The sequence below is a fragment of the Erinaceus europaeus genome, chromosome 18, assembly GCF_950295315.1.
Source record: "Erinaceus europaeus chromosome 18, mEriEur2.1, whole genome shotgun sequence".
Classification (NCBI taxonomy): Eukaryota; Metazoa; Chordata; class Mammalia; order Eulipotyphla; family Erinaceidae; genus Erinaceus; species Erinaceus europaeus.
In genome coordinates, this window is record NC_080179.1 from 53343629 (window position 1) to 53360540 (window position 16912).

Consider the following 16912-nt stretch of genomic DNA (forward strand, 5'->3'; position numbering starts at 1 on the left):
TTTTAGAATCATAAGGGTGTCCAGGTTCCTTAGTGGTTATGCTATTTTTACCACTTGCCTCATTTCACTTTTCTTCACATCAAATTGTGGGAAAAGCTTGAGTTCCTTTAAAGTCACATTTGGAAGTGCTGCTTTTCAGCAGTATGTCATTACTGTCTCACACGCTTTTATTAACCCAATCTCCTGAATGTCTTACTCAGCCTTGAAAATTTCAAAAGTACTTTTACGATTATCATCCATTTACCCTGTCATAGAATGGGAAATAAGCTGAAACAGAGGGTCCTGATCTCCAGAGGGAAGAAGCAAGAGGCCCCAGAGGGCCCAGGCCACAATACTGGGCTCGCCTAGGATCAAGGATTGCAGGTGCAATTTTGAGTGTGAAGAATTGGTCCCTTCAGAGGCTGTCGCTGATCCCATTTTGTATTGCCTGCTCATCTGAATAGAATAGATTAAAGTACTCCAGGTGGAATGATGGCTAACACAGGTGGCAAGTGTGATTAAAGCAGGACAGTATCTCTCTGGGACTCCCTCACTCTAGAAACACAGCACAAGCACTACTAAAATATGTAGGGCTTGGGCTTTGATAATACATAATCAGGCTTTGCATGTATAACCCTTTCTGCCTCTAACTCCTTCCTCTGTGTCTCATAGGGATTTAAAAATGATTCCTCCCAATCCATGTTGGCAGCACACAACCAAAATTTAGTGAAGCAAATGTCTGTGGCTTGCAAGGGTCTCAAGCTTCTCAAACTCATCATCAGAGAGCAAACAGCTCTGGTACTCCTTAAAACTTAGAGGCATATTCATATGGCTGATGCTTCATTTAGCTTCTGAGTCACGATTTTTTCTTTTTTTTTTTTTTAGTTTATATTTATAAAATGGAAATATTGACAAGACTATAGGATAAGAGGGGTACATTTCCACACAATTCCCACCCCCAGAACTCCGTATCCCTTGATAGCTTCCCTATTCTTTTTTTTAAATTTTATTAGTGATTTATTATTTATTTAAAAAATTATGAGATAACATGGATATAATTGTACACCATTCCCACCACCAAAATTTTGTGTCACCATTCTCTTCATTGGAAACAACAGCAGTTCTCCCAAGGTTACAGATAGAGGTTGACTACTATTTCTATAGCTATCTATCTCTAGTTATATATATTTGACAATTTTTTCTATGGTCCTGCCTCTATTCCTCTCTTTTTAAAATTTGATTTATTTGTAAAATAGAAAATATTTACGAAACCATATAATAAGAGGGGTGAAATTCCACACATTTCCCACCACCAGAGTTCCCACCACCAGATATCCCATCCCCTCCATTGGAAACTTTCCTATTCTTTATCTCTCTGGGAGCATGGTCCCAGGGTCATTATGGGGGGCAGAAGGTGGGAGGTCTGGTTTCTGTAACTGCTGCTCCGATAGACATGGGCATTGACAGGTTGATCCATACTCCCAGCCTGTCCCCATCTTTCCCTACTGGGGCAGGGCTCTGAAGAGGTGGGGTTCCAGTATACATTGGCGAGGTCATCTGTCCAGGTGAGTCAGATGGTAGTATCTATCGTGGCAGCATCTGCGACTTTGTGTTTGGAACATGTTTTCCTTTGCTTCCTCCTTTGTTGTGGGACTCGGTTCAGTAGTTCACCTAAGATGGGGTTGATTGTGGAATATCGTTTAGTTCTTGAATATTTGAGAAAACCTTTATTTCTCCCTCATATTTGAAGGATAATTTTATAGGATACAATATTCATGGCTGAAATTCCCTCTCTTTTAGAACATTGAATATGTCATTCCCTCCTCTCCTTGCCTCTAGAGTCTGTGAAGAGAAATCTCATCAAAGTCTTACACCTCTGCCTTTGTATGTAACTTCTTTCCTTTCCCTAGCAGCCAGCAAAACTTTTTCCTTGTCATTGACTTTTTATAGTTTTACAATAAAGTTGGTCTTTTTGTGTTTATAAATCTGAGTGACCGTTCTGCCTCTTGAATGAGAATGTTCTGATATTTTCCTAAGTGAGAGAAATTCTCAGCAAAAATTGCTCTGAAAATGGATTCTGGGCCTTTGGCCTTGTCCTCCTATTCCGATATACTTATCACTCTTTTTTTTGTTTTTCATTGCTGGGGCTCAGTGTCTGCACCATGAATCCACTGCTCCTGGAGGCCATTTTTCCCCCTTTTGTTGCCCTTGCTGTTGTAGCTTTGTTGTGGTTATTATTATTGTTGTTATCAATGTCATTCATTGTTGAATAGGACAGAAAGAAATGGAGCGAGGAGGGTAAGACAGAGGGGGAGAGAAAGATAGACACCTGCAGACCTACTTCACCACCTGTGAAGAGACTCCCCTTCAGGTGGGGAGCCGGGGGCTCATACTGGGATCCTTATGCTGGTCCCTGCGCTCCACGCCACGTGCGCTTAACGCACTGTGCTACCGCCCAACCCCCTACTTATCACTCTTATATTCGATCTTTTGATGGAGTCTGCAATTTCACGGAGAGTTGCTTCAGTCTTTCTAAACCATTCCTCTCCGTCATCTTTGAATTTAAAGAGTGGGCTGGATATATCTTCTAGATTGGAGATTATTTCTTCTGAATGTGTGGATCTACTTCCTAAGTCTTCTACCTGGGCATATATTGCAGTTAGAGTGTCTGTTATTCCCTGGATTTCTGACTGAAGTTCTTATTTCAAGATTTGAATATTCTTAGTTAATTCTGTTATAAGTTCTTCACTTGTGTGTTTGCATTTCATAGTAACATGCTCTTTTAATTCTTGCTTAAATTCTTGAAGAGTCCTCATAATGAGCTCTGCGTAATCTGTCTCTGAGAGTCTCTTTAAACCTGTAATTCCTTGGATTTCCTCTGTTTCATTTCTGTCTGGCTGATACGGCATAGTTGGCTGTTTAGTTCTGTTTCTCTGCTTGCACATTTTTTGTGCTGGCTATTGATGGCCAGCAGGTGGTGCTATTGTGATCTTAAGTTTCTCTTGTTTGTATGATCTGTGGTAGGTGGGATGGGGTTGGGGGGTGGTTGCTTTGGGCTGTCTTGTGATCACAAATGCCCTGTTTTATACTGTGTCCTTCCCTTAAATTCAGAAAGCTAACCCCCCCCAAGTCTAACACTGAGAGGTTATAAGCCCCTGTCTCTTTTCTTCCAGCACTAAGAACAATGTTACTTGCTTGCTGTGCTTAAAGTGATGTCACCAAAATGGCACAGCTCATTGCCTGCGCCTTCCAGAGCTCTGATTTGACTTTGCTGTTCTTCAACCCTTGCCCACGCCCCTTTTTTTGCTTCAAATGCATGAGAACACCCACCTGAGGCTGCAGAACTTTCAGCTATAGACTATGACTTCAGTTGGGTTTCTTGTTGTATTTATTTGTTTTTTTGGGAGAAGAGAGAATTTGGTCCCAGTTATTCCATGGCCATGGCTCCCAGAAGTCCTGAGTCACGATTTTTCTTTATAAGCTACCTTTAAATCTCTACATTCAGTCCAGAAAACTTTAACTCAGAAGTCCCACCATGCCACCAGAGTCCAGTTGTGGGTAGCAGAGACTAGAGCTAAAAGAGCTCAAGAAGTGTTGAATCTAGAGAATACTTATCATACAGGAACTTGGATTGATAAGTTACTCAAGAACCACAGGCAAGTGATTCAGTTTTGTCCTATTTTAGCAGTCTTAGCATACTCATCATGGTGCACGTGTTCGTGGGTGTCTACTACAGTAATACCAGCTGTTTGCTCTAGTCTTTGCCTGTGCTGAGCCCTTTCCATGAATCCCTCATGAAAAGTTCTGTGATCTCAGCACCATTAGAATTCATCTTGCCATCCTCATGAGTTGACTGTTGAGCTGTCTTCTTGACAGACAGGACATCAGCCCAGTGTGCACTTTGGGCGAGAGGGACTGACTACTGTTCAGGGAGGAAGTGGTAACTAAGCTCTAAGCTTCTTTTTAATAGAAAGCATTTCACACTGGCCTAGCTGAGGATGACCAACTTCTGTAATTCTTTCTTTCTTCCTTTCTTTCTTTCTTTCTTTCTTTCTTTCTTTCTTTCTTTCTTTCTTCCTTTCTTTCTTTTTTTCTTTCTTTCTTTTTTGCCTCCAGGGTTATTGCTGGCTCTTGGTGCCTGCCCTATGAATCCACTGCTCCTGGAGGTCATTTTTTCCCATTTTTGTTGGCCTTGTTGTTGTTATTGATATTGTTGTTATTGCTGCTGTTGTTGTTGTTGGATAGGACAGAGAGAAATTGAGAGAGGAGGGGAAGACATAAAGGGGGAGAGAAAGATGCCTGCAGACCTGCTTCACCGCCTGTCAAGTAACCCCCTACCCCCCTGCAGGTGAGAAGCCCGGGGCTCAAACTGGGATCCTTACACCGGTCCTTGCACTTTGCACCATGTGTGCTTAACCTACTACACTACTGCCCAGCCCCCTGTAATTATTTGTTCTGTTTTTCATCACTGAGCATTGCCATTGCTAACCAACTTTTTCAGACAGAGAGATAGAGAAGAAATAAAAGAAGGGGGAGAAGAAAAGTGAGAGAAAACAGTCAACACAGAAGCTTCCTTCAGTGTAGCTGAGGCCAAGCTAGATCTTGGGAGCACCTGAAGTTTTAAGTTTAGATGTTCTCTTTCTTTCCTCTCCATTTCCAGGTTAATGCATTTACAATGAAAATTATGATGAGTTTGATTTTATTCTTCCAAATAACAGAAGGGCAGAGTTGTTTTTTTCCCTTTTTTAAAAAAATAAGATCTTGATGCTTTTGTGTCTTGTTTGTTTTGCTTTGTTTTACAAGGCCATTTAGGCACTTGAGCATGGCCTGGGAATGCACCCATGAACTGGTTTCCAGGAAAGAGTCTTTGGTTTAGCATTCAACTTTGACAAACATTTGGGTATTGAAAGATGTTCGGAATATCTCCTTTCCGCCTTCTTATTTCCTTGCAAGAGAATATTCAAGGTATGATTCATGGGTGTGGAGCTCCAGAGAAAGGGATGAAAGAACACTTCTGAGATAGAATGTGGTCACTGCTGCCTTTTTCTTCAACATTGATGTTGGGGACAGGGGCATGGGCAGATGACTTGAGAGGGCCCCTTAAGTCACAGGAAAGCATGTTAGGAGAATTAATTTTCTCTGTACCCATCACTGTATGCATTTCTCTCTTTTTGGTAATATTTTTAAAATTATATTTATTTATTTATTGAATAGAGACAGAAATCCAGAGGAAAGAGAAAGAGACAGAGAGAGACACCTATAACACTGCTTCACTACTTGCAAAGCCTTCCCCGGATGATGGGGACTAGGAGCTTGAACATGGGTCCTTGTGTGTTGTAACATGTGTACTCAACCAGGTGCACTACCACCTGGCTCCTGTATGCATTCTTTTTGAAATATACTTATTTATATTTATTCCCTTTTGTTGCCCTTGTTTTGTTGTTGTAGTTATTACTGTTTTTTTATTATTTTATTATTTTTATTTTTTTTATTTTTTTATTTAAGAAGGGATTAATTAACAAAACTATAGGGTAGAAGGGGTACAATTCCACACAATTCCTACCACCCAATCTCCATTTCCCACCCCCTCCCCTGATAGCTTTCCCATTCTCTATCCCTCTGGGAGCATGGACCCAGGGTCATTGTGGGTTGCAGAAGGTAGAGGGTCTGGCTTCTGTAATTGCTTCCCCACTGAACATGGGCATTGACTGGTCGGTCCATACTCCCAGTCTGCCTCTCTCTTTCCCTGGTAGGGTGGGTCTCTGGGGAAGTGGAGCTCCAGGACACATTGGTGGGATCTTCAGTCTAGGGAAGCCTGGCCGGCATCCTGATGACATCTGGAACCTGGTGACTGAAAAGAGAGTTAACATACGAAGCCAAACAAATTGTTGAGCAATCATGGACCCAAAGCTTGGAATAGTGGAGAGGAAGTGTTAGGGGGTACTCACTGCAAACTCTAGTGTACTTCTGCTTTCAGGTATATATTTTGCAGTAGTTTATGGATACGTGTGAACATATGCTCTCTCTCACAGAAACTGGTGTATATCTAGGTTTTGGGACTTTGTTAGAAAGTGAGCCACCTGAGATGAAATTAGAGTATACTATGAAAGGAAAGATCTCACCCGAGTAATGAAGCTGAAGGTTTGTCATTCCACACGTGAAGTCTCTAGACACAGTCTGAAGTGAAGCATGTTGAGGTGGCAATTGTGTTGGTTAGGTTGTGATCGGCAGATGCAATATTATTTGATATGGATCGGGAGAGGCATATGGGAAAGTGGGCCCTATCCGATGGTTCCAGGACTGGGGGAAGTAGGGGCTCTATAGTGGAGATGTGAGGTTCCTGCTGTCTTAGGGTTCAAAAAGACGATCAATAGTTAATGTTATCATCACATTATTTGGTAATTGGGTTAACTTTGAAATGTCCTTTTGTTAGGGTTTTCTGTACAGTACCCAGTATCTTGTATATAGCTGTGCTATTGGTTGCTTCTGATCTACTTGGTCTAGGCTTTTGAGTGAGTCTGCATATCAGTTACACAGCCTATATATTGAAAGATTCAGTTTGTGTTTTGAAAAACTTCGACACATACAATTAATTTTTCCCCTCGTATTAACTACTGATTTATATGACTACATTTTACTAGGAGTGTACATAAACACCATTCCCACCACCAAAAGACTGTGACCCATCCCTCCCACCCACTCCCACCCCCCACTGTCCCAGGAAGCTGCATGTCTACCCCTCACCACTGGGTTTTTACTTTGGTGCCCTACTTACAATTTGGTCAGGTCCTGCTTTTAGTTTCCCTTTCAGATCTTCTTCCTCAACTTCTGTTGATGAGTGGGATCATCCCATACTCATCTTTATCTTTCTGACTTACCTCACTTAACATAATTCCTTCTAGCTCTGTCCAAGATGGGTCAGAGAAGGTGGGTTCATTGTTCTTGATAGCTGCATAGTATTCCATTGTGTATATATACCACAGCTTTCTCAGCCACTCATCTGTTGTTGGGCACCTGGGTTGCTTCCAGGTTTTAGCTATTATGAATTGTGCTGCTATGAACATAGGAGTACACACCTCTTTTAGGTTGGGTGTTATGGAGTCCTTGGGGTATAACCCCAGGAGAGGAATTACTGGGTCATATGGAAGGTCCATGTCTAGCCTTCTGAGAGTTTTCCAGACTGCTCTTCACAGAGGCTGTACCAATTTACATTCCCACCAGCACTGCAAAAGGGTTCCTCTGTCCCTACATCCTCTCCAGCATTTGTTGCTGCTGTCCTTTTTGATGTATGCCATTCTTACAGGAGTGAGGTGTTATCTTAGTGTTGTCTTAATTGGCATTTCTCTGACAATCAGTGACCTAGAGCAGTTTTTCATATGTTTGTTAGCCTTTTGGATCTCCTCTGTAGTGAATGTTTTGTACATATCCTCTGCTCATTTTTGGATGGGGTCATTTGCTTTTTTGGTGCTAAGTTTGCTAAGCTCTTTATATATTTTGGTGATTAGTTTCTTGTCTGATGTATGGCATGTGAAGATCTTCTCCCATTCTGTGAGGAGTCTCTTTGTTTAATAGTTTCTTTGGATGTGCAGAAGCTTTTCAATTTGATGTAGTCCCATTGGTTTGTTTCTGCTTTAGTCTTCCTTGCAATTGGGTTTGATTCATCAAAGATGACCTTGAGGTGTAGGTGGGAAAGTGTTTTACCAATGTTTTCCTCTAAGTATTTGATTGTTTCTGGTCTGACATCTAGGTCTTTGATCCATTTGGAGTTGATTTTTGTTTCTGGTGAGATAAAGTGGTTAAATTTCATTCTTCTGCATGTTCCAACCCAGTTTTCCCAGCACTATTTATTGAAGAGAGCCTCCTTTTTCCATTTAATCCTTTGGGCCCCCTTATCAAAGATTAGATGTCCATAGGTGTGGGGATTTATTTCTGGGCTTTCAGTTCTGTTCCACTGGTCTGTGTGCCTATTTTTGTTTCAGTACCATGCTGTTTTGATGATGATGGCTTTATAATATAGTTTAAGGTCTGGGAGTGTGATGCCTCCATTTCTGTTTCTTTTCCTTAAGATGGTTTTGGCAATTCTAGGTGTTTTCAGGTTCCAGATAAATGATTGTAGTGTTCTATTCTCTTAAAGAAGCTTGGTGGAACTTTGATGGATATTGAATTAAATTTGTATATGGCTCTGGGGAGAATATTCATTTTGATGATATTTATTCTTCCAATCCATGAGCATGGGATATCTTTCCATTTCTTGGTATCAGTTTCTATTTCCTTGAGTAGCGACTCATAGTTTTCAGCATACAAGTCTTTCACTTCTTTGGTCAACTTGATTCCTAGGTATTTGATTGATTTTGCTGAAACAGTAAATGGGAGTGATTTCTGGATGTCTTCTTCTTCAGATTTAGTGTTTGCATAAAGAAATGCCACTGATATTTATATATTGATTTTGTAGCCTCATACCTTACTATATTGCCTAATAACTTCCAGTAGTTTTCTGCTGGATTCTTTAGGTTTTTCTATGTATACTATCATATCATCTGCAAATAGTGAGAGCTTGACTTCTTCCCTTCCAATCTGTATTCCTTTGATCCCTTTCTCTTGCCTGATTGCTATGGCAAGAACTTCCAATACTATGTTGAAGAGTAACGGTGACAGTGGATAGCCCTGTCTAGTCCCCGATCTGAGGGGGGAATGCTTTCAGCTTCTGTCCATTGAGTATGATGTTGGCTGTAGGTTTGTTATATATAGACTCCACTATCTTGAGGAATTTCCCATCTATTCCCATTTTTTGTAGAGTTTTGAGCATGAATGGGTGTTGGATTTTGTCAAAGGCTTTCTCTGCATCTATTGAGATAATCATGTGGTTTTTGGCTTTGCTTTTATTGATGTGGTGAATGACATTGATTGACTTACGGATGTTGAACCAGCCTTGCATTCCTGGGATGAATCCCACTTGGTCGTGATGAACAATTTTTTTGATATGTTGCTGTATCCGGTTGGCCAAGATCTTGTTTAATATTTTGGCATCTATGTTCATCAGAGATATAGGTCTGTAGTTTTCCTTTTTTGTTCTGTCCCTATCAGCTTTTGGTATCAGGGTGATGTTGGCTTCATAGAAGGTGGAAGGGAGTATTCCTGTTTCTTCAATCTTATGGAAAAGCTTAAGAAGTATGGGTACTAACTGTTTCCTGAGAGTTTTGTAGAAGTCATTTGTGAAGCCATCTGGTCCAGGACTTTTGTTGTTGGGAAGGTTCTTAATAACGGTTTCAATTTCTTTGTCTGTGATTGGTGCATTTAGATTTTGTAGTTCTTCTTGGTTCAGTTTTGGAAGGGCATATGCTTCTAGGTTTTGTTCCATTTCTTCCAGATTCTCTAGCTTGGTGGCGTATAGTTCTTTATAGAAGTTTCACAGGATTCTCTGGATTTCTGTGGTGTCAGTTGTGATATCTCCTCCATCGTTTACAATTCTATTAATTTGAGTCTTCTATCTTTTTTGTTTGGTGAATCTGGCTAGGGGTTTGTCAATTTTGTTTAATCTTTCAAAGAACCAACATTTGGCTTCATTGATCTTTTGAATGGTTCTTTAATTTTCGATGTTGTTTATTTCTGCTCTAACTTTAGTGATTTCTGTCCTTCTGGATGCTTTAGGGTTCCTTTGTTCCTCTTCCTCTAAGTCCTTGAGGTGTGCAGTAAGGTCATTCATTTGAGCTTCTTCTTGGTGTTTAATATGTGATTGTATGGCTATAAGTTTCCCTCTCAGTACTGCTTTAGCTGTGTCCCCAATCTTTTGATAGGTTGTGTCTTCATTTTCATTTGTTTCCAGGAACATTTGAATTTCCTGCTTGAGTGAATCTCTGACCCAGTGGTTCTTAAGGAATATGTTGTTTAGTTTCCAAATTCTGTGACTTTTAATAATGTTCTGTTTGTTGTTAAATGTTAATTTTACTCCACTGTGGTCTGAGAAGATACTTGGGATGATTTCAATGTTCTTGAATTTATTGATGTTGTCTTTGTGGCCTAACATGTGGTCTATCCTTGAGTGTGTGTTATGTGGATTTGAAAAGAAGGTGTATTCTAGTTTTTTGGGGTGAAGGACTCTGAAAATGTCCAAGAGGTCTAGTCTGTCAATCTCTTCATTCAATTCTCTTGTATCTTTGTTGGTTCTCTGCTTTGTTGATCTGTCTAAGTGTGAGAGTGGGGTATTGAAGTCTCCCACTATTATTGTATTACTATTGATGTATTTTTGAAATTCTTTCAGTAAGTGCTTGACGTATTTAGATGGTCCCTCATTGGGTGTAGTTATTATTGCTGATGTTATTGATGTCTTCGTTGTTGGATAGGACAAAGAAATGGAGAGAGGAGGGGAAGACAGAGGGGAAGAGAAAGATAGACACCTGCAGACCTGCTTCACCGCCTATGAAGCGACTCCCCTGCAGGTGGGGAGTGGGGGTCTCGAACCAGGATCCTGATGCTGGTCCTTGTGCTGTATGCATTCTTTTTAAAGCTATAAAAACAGAGTAACTATGGTAAAAAAAATAAATAATTACTCCCAATCATCGCATGAAGAATAAACAAGTCTTCACAGTAGCATGTCACTCTGGGAGTGGCCTTCTCATTTTGCTGTCAGTGTAACCCACTTGCTGTGTGTCTCTCTTCAGTGTAAACCTTTTCCCCATGGTATTCCAGGTCTTTGTACAACAGTGAGAACTCTTCCTTATACATGTAAGTGCTGGATAAAAAGCACCAGCACAGCTCCTTCACTCTCCCAATTCCAGCTAAACAGTGCAAGTTACTTATATGTAGCTGCATGAAGTGTAATAGAGATTTGAACTTATACATTTACTAAGAACCAAGACTCAGAATACATTTCCTTAAGATACTTATTTATTGGTTAAGCGCAAGGACCGGCATAAGGATCCCTGTTCAAGTCCCCAGCTCCCCACCTGCAGGGGAGTCACTTTACAGGTGGTGAAGCAGGTCTGCAGGTGTCTTTCTTTCTCTCCTCCTCTCTGTCTTCCCCTCCTCTCTCCATTTCTCTCTGTCCTATCCATCAATGATGACATCAACAACAACAACAGTAAAAGCTATAACTATAAAACAACAAGAGCAACAAAGGGGAATAAATAAATATTTTTTTTAAAAAAAGATATTTATTTGTGCCACTAGAGTTATTGCTAGGACTTAGTGCCTACATTGTATCACCGACAGTCTTTAAAAAAATAAATAAATAGAGAGAGAGAGACAGAGGGAGAGAGAAGTCAAGAGAGACAGAGAACATGAAAGAGGGCTGGGGAAACAGCATAGTGATTATGCAAAACACTCTCATGCCTGAGGCTCTGGGGCCCTATGTTCAATCCCCAGCACCACCAAACACAGAGCTGAGCAGTGCTCTGGTCTTTCTCTCTGTATCTCTGTGTATATATATATCCCTCTCACTAAAGTAAATAAAATAGAAAAGAGAAAGAGAAAAGGAAAGCTAACATATCACCAGTCCACTGGTTACGAAGCTTCCCCACCGCCAGTGCTCACATGCACTGACCTAAGGCTCAAACAGTAATGTGCACTTCACTGGGTGAGCCACCTGCTAACCCCTTCCACAAAATATTTAAGTCCCCACAGCAGCCTCATGAGATAAGCCACTTTTTTTTTATTTTGTCCCATCTTACACATGAATAAACAGGTTTAGATAGCTTATATTACTCTGACAAAGGTTGATAGGTAGAGAAAATTAACTGTCTATCATTCTCAGGTTACTCATAAACTGGCATAGAAATAACCCACAGTTACACACATAAGGCATGATGGAGTCTGAATTTGGCTCCTGATTTCACAGGCAGCAGAGACCTGTGTTGTGAATCACCACATTTTCCTTAACAATTCTGACAGTCACCAGTTTATTGGATAAGCTGAATTTGATTCGTGCACTCTCGAGCCACCCCATCAACTTGGTTAATTAAAACTAGTCAGAGGAGCTGGGTGGTGGTGCACCTGGTTGAGCGCACATGTTACAGTGCACAGGGACCCAGGTTCAAGTCCCTAGTCCCACCTATAGGAGGAAAGCTTTGCAAATGGTGAAGCAGTGTTGTAGGTGTCTCTCTGTCTCTCTCCCTCTCTCTCTCTCTCTCTCTCCCCCTTCCCTTTATATTTCTGGCCAGCTCTGCCAAATAAACAAAGATAATACCAAACTTTTAAAAAATAAATAAATAAAATAAAAACCAGTCAAAAAGTGAATATATCGGGAGCCAGGCGGTGGCACAGCAGGTTAAGTGCACATGGCGAAAAGCGCATGGACCTGCATAAGGATCCCAGTTCGAGCCCCCAGCTCCCTACCTGCAGGGGGTTGGTTCCCTTCACAGGCTGTGAAGCAGGTCTGCAGGTGTTTGTCTTTCTCTCCCCCTCTCTGTCTTCCCCTCCTCTCTCCATTTCTCTCTGTCCTATCCAACAACAATGACAGCAATATCAACAACAATAACAACAACAATGACAATAAACAATAGGGCAACAAAAGGGGAAAAATTAAAAAAATAAAATAAATAAAGCAGATATATCAAGTGTCTCCTGTTTTGTTTCATCCTTGATGTTATTCAACATCAAGTGTCTGGAAACTGACCAAAAATATAGGTTCTTCCTAAGAACTACCTTTATTCTTTGTTAATAATCTAGTTGATTTGAGACTTAAAATGTAAAACAATTCTGTTTCTCCTAGCACATGAACTAAAGTTATCACATGATTTTCCTGAACTCTTTGTCAATGTGTAGGAACATCCCAATCCTGTGCCATCAACAAAACGTCTGGTGCTTCCTCTGTTCTCTCTTGCTTACTATTAGTACAAACTTTTCATTGTAGGACATGTAATCCCTCTGTTTGGAAATGTTCATTGATGGCCAGAGTTGCAGCCATAGAGATGCTTCTTCAGATGGAATAGATAGCTTCATTCAGTTCTGTGTTTCAGAAGGCCAGATGAAGTGTAAATAAAATATGCACAGTTTCCTCCTGGGGAGTTAAGCCTCTGCACTTGAATGCTTTCTCATGTGCCTCCCGCCCCCATTTTAAGAAATCTGTAAGAAGACAGAATGATGGGAGGAGTGGGGTGGTTAGGGGAAAAGCAAACTAGTTGGTTAAGTTAAACAGTTTGGGGGCCAGGTGGGTGAGCACACATGTTACAGTGCACAAGGACCGGGGGTTCGAGCTCCCACACCCCATCTGCGAGGGAAAGCTTTACAAGTGGTAAAGCAGTGCTGCAGGAGGTGTCTCTCTGTCTCTCTTCATCTCTAGATTCTTCTTCCCTCTTGATTACTGGCTATCTCAATCTTATTTATCCCAATAAATAAATAAAGATAATTTTTAAAAATTGGAAAGAATAATCAGTTTTGGCACTGTTATGAGAACTCAAAAAATTACAAATTTAATGGAGGTGACCTCTCTCCATCTAGCCTGTTGTTATTCAAACCTCAAGTCTGACCTTAATACATTTGCTCCATCATACTGTCATAGGTAGATAGGTAGTGAATACACAGGAGTGGAGCGAGAAAAGCAAATCTTATTGACAGAAGTGGCAACAACAACAACAAAAACCCTGTTACCTTGGTGTTTCAAAGCAGTGCATTTCCTGCAATCCTAAATAGGGTGTCATTGCCAAGAAATTGTGTGATATTTGCTTAACCTTCATCCTAAAAATTATAAAGTTTTGGAGAGTTAGCCCAAAGTGTTTTTTTATGTATGCTGAGATATTCTCAGGCTACCAGGGCAGAAGAGATGGTACCAGTTATTATTCAGATATAATTAAACTTAGGTCACATTCAAGTCCATTAAGCAACAGCCTCAAATACTTTTAATTTATGGGGTTCCAATTGGTTGAAGGAGCAACGTTTTTTTTCCCAGGATTTTTCTATTTAAATAGACATGTATTATTATACTTCTTGCATTTTCTTTAAAGTTATCTTTTTTTTGTTTGTTTTCATTTTGGAGTTGACAGGCTCTGGTTTTCAGAGGTCAGGGGGGAAATGTGGGTTTAACACTGGTTAGACCATTGGAGACCCCATCTGCAGTTTCCAGCACCTTTCTCTCAGAATCTAAAGGATCCTGATGCCCAGCCTTGGCCTAAGAGAGACCATCTCACCCCCCCGGAAGAGCTAGCACATGCCCCCCAGAATCTGATACAGAGGATAGATCACAGAGATGAACAGCCTCTGGGATGATAATCCTAGATCTTTATATGTAATGAAGACAAGATGCCTTGGGACCAGTTCTTCCCACTGATTCCGTCCATTTCTTCTGCTGCTGTCAGGCTTCCTCCACCTCTCATCCACATAATACCCTGTACACATAGATACTCTTTAGTAACCTACTTAGTAAAACTAAGATCCAGAAACAAGATCTTCAAAGGTGGAGACATGCTCCGTATGCTCTGTAACTTCTAGGCTCCAGCTGCTAAATTTTTCCTCACCCCTGGTCTCTGCCCAAGAGGCAGTAGCTCTGCTGGCTTCTCCAAGCTTCCTTTCTCCCTCTACACACTACCCTCACCCTGGTCTTTCACAGCCACTTCAAGGAATATAGGAAATGAAAAGTTGTGTTTTCAAAACAGCAGAACAGCCTGACATGTGTAAAAAAAAAAAAAAAACATAGAGTTATAGGCTAGAGTCACTCTTGAAATCCTAACATTTTAGTGCTTGGCCTAGAAAAAATCCACATGGGATCTGCATAACTCTCTAGTAAACTCTCCAGGGGCCATGCTCACTGCCCAGCCCTGGGACTGAGTACCTGACATGTGCATTCTGTACCTTGCAGTGTTACCCAAGGGACATAGCAGCTTACATTCCATACCAGTCAGTTACAACAACTACAAAGTGAGATTTCTGGGACAAGCACCTGGGAAAACAGAATCAAGAATGCAGCCCTAGATGCCTGGCATGGGTGAGAGACCTCACCCAGTGGAGAGGTGGGCCCTTCCCATCAGTCACCTCCTGCCCTCCAGCCATGTGAAATAGCCCTCAGTGAGTTTATGCACTGAAGTGTTTCTGTGAAACCTTGTTTTATTTTCTGAGTTCAGGAATCAGTGCCACATAACTTCAGCAAGTCCCTGGCTCTCAGCTGCTGTGACTGCAAGGATTCTGAGTGTGTTTGTGCTGCCACCTATTGTCCATCAAAGGAAATCTTGGGATTTGCTTGGTGGAAATGGCAGTCTTGCCCATGTTACAGCTCCAAGTCCTGTTTCCTACCGATGAAGGGGGAAATAAAAACCAGGGTGTTGTTGTCTTTTGGAGAAACCTTATTAGGAAAACCAGTGTTTTGTGACCTCCCGTCATTTTAAAACAGCTCCATTTGAACTCTAATCAAACCACAGAGTGACCTTTTTGTGCCTCTGCCCAGCATCACTGAAAGGGCCTGTTGTTTCTTTGGTTCAATGAAGGAATCTTCTGTTTGGTTAAGCAAGTGTTTTTCTCGTCATGTCTCCTGGGGAGTTACAGAAAGGTTATTGTTGGGTCTTGGTTTTTGTTGTTGTTTTGGTTCTTTAATACCTTCCACCTCCCTACCCCCTCAAGTGCTCCCTCCCCAACACAATTTTCATTAACTGTTATTTCTAGCAAAGAAGAATATCATGATTTGAGAAGCTTCATGAGTCCTCAAGGGTCCCTGCTTCTATATTCCAGATTCTGATATAAGCTGACTTCTCTTTACCGTAGTTTCCTCACTGCATGCACACATCCCAGGGCCTGGGAATATTCCAGAGTCTCTGGGGTTGTCCACCACCCTACCCCTAGCACCCCCAAGGAATGGAGCACAGAAGAGTCCTCTGAGAGCAAAGAATGCCAGTCCTGGTCGATATGTTTATACATGATGCGCTTTTTCTTTTTCTTGCAGTTGTTTGTTGGACTTGGGTTCCCCTATGAGGGTCCAGCTCCTCTGGAGGCCATTGCAAATGGATGTGCTTTTCTGAATCCCAAGTTCAACCCACCCAAAAGCAGCAAAAACACAGATTTTTTCATCGGCAAGCCAACTCTGAGAGAGGTAAGCATCTGTACACATATCTTCCAACAGTAGGGATACCTGCTATCGCATACTAAGAGCCCATTTAAACCTCATAACCTTGGGTAGCATGGATTGCTGGCTTTCTTTAAGATAGCTGGGTGAAAGAAGGAGCACGTGCAAGAGGCTCAGAGACATGAATGGCCACAACAGAAGTTGTGGCATTCAGTTGTGAGTCTGACCCCACTCGTTAATGAGGAGGCATCTTTTCACTCTGCTTCAGCTCTATCTGAATGTGAGCACATGTCTTCTTCGAGTGAGCTAAATTTGGATTTTATTTTTATTTTATTTTATTTTACTTTATATTTGCCACCAGGGTTTTTGCTGGGACTGGGTCCACTGTTATTAATGGCCTTTCTTTCTTTTTTGGATAAAGAGAGAAATTGAGAGGGGAAGGAAAAGTAGAGAAACTCTTGGTTTTTCTGAATATTCACAATTCATGGTATAAGGAAATGTCTGGCTATCAGGTATTTTTGGACAACATGTTTTCCACAGGGATGTTAGGCAATAAAATGTGGGCTATGGAGTCCATGAAGCACCATCAACCTGAGATACAAGGTATATCATGGGAAACTAAATGCCCTTGGTATTTATACGCTATATATCTATTTGTTATTTATTTTTGGATAGAGACAAATAAGTTGTGTGTGAGGGGAGAGATAGAGAAAGCAGGGAGAGAGATATCTGTAGAACTGTTTCATTGCTTCTGTAGGTGGGGACCAGGCACTTGAACCCGGGTCCTTGTGCCTGATAATGTGTGCATTCTACCAGGTACAACACCACACAACCCCCATCCCTGATGTTTTATTTTATTTGGGCCAGGTGGCAAGGTAAATTATTTGCAGTCTAGTTCCTGGCATCTGGGTACAGTTTTTCATCTCCACATGATAGCTGTCTGCAGAATAC

The 16912-nt window shown here is 41.2% G+C and overlaps 1 protein-coding gene across 5 annotated transcripts in view; it reads left to right on the plus strand.

The window, feature by feature from the left end:
* Window positions 1-16912, plus strand: part of MGAT5 (alpha-1,6-mannosylglycoprotein 6-beta-N-acetylglucosaminyltransferase) — a 361514-nt gene that overhangs the window by 306736 nt on the left and 37866 nt on the right. For all 5 annotated transcript variants that reach the window (XM_060178023.1, XM_060178024.1, XM_060178027.1 and 2 more), the window contains one exon: window positions 15842-15988. In XM_060178023.1, the coding sequence (XP_060034006.1) occupies window positions 15842-15988 (147 nt within the window). The remainder of the gene's footprint in view (window positions 1-15841; window positions 15989-16912) is intronic.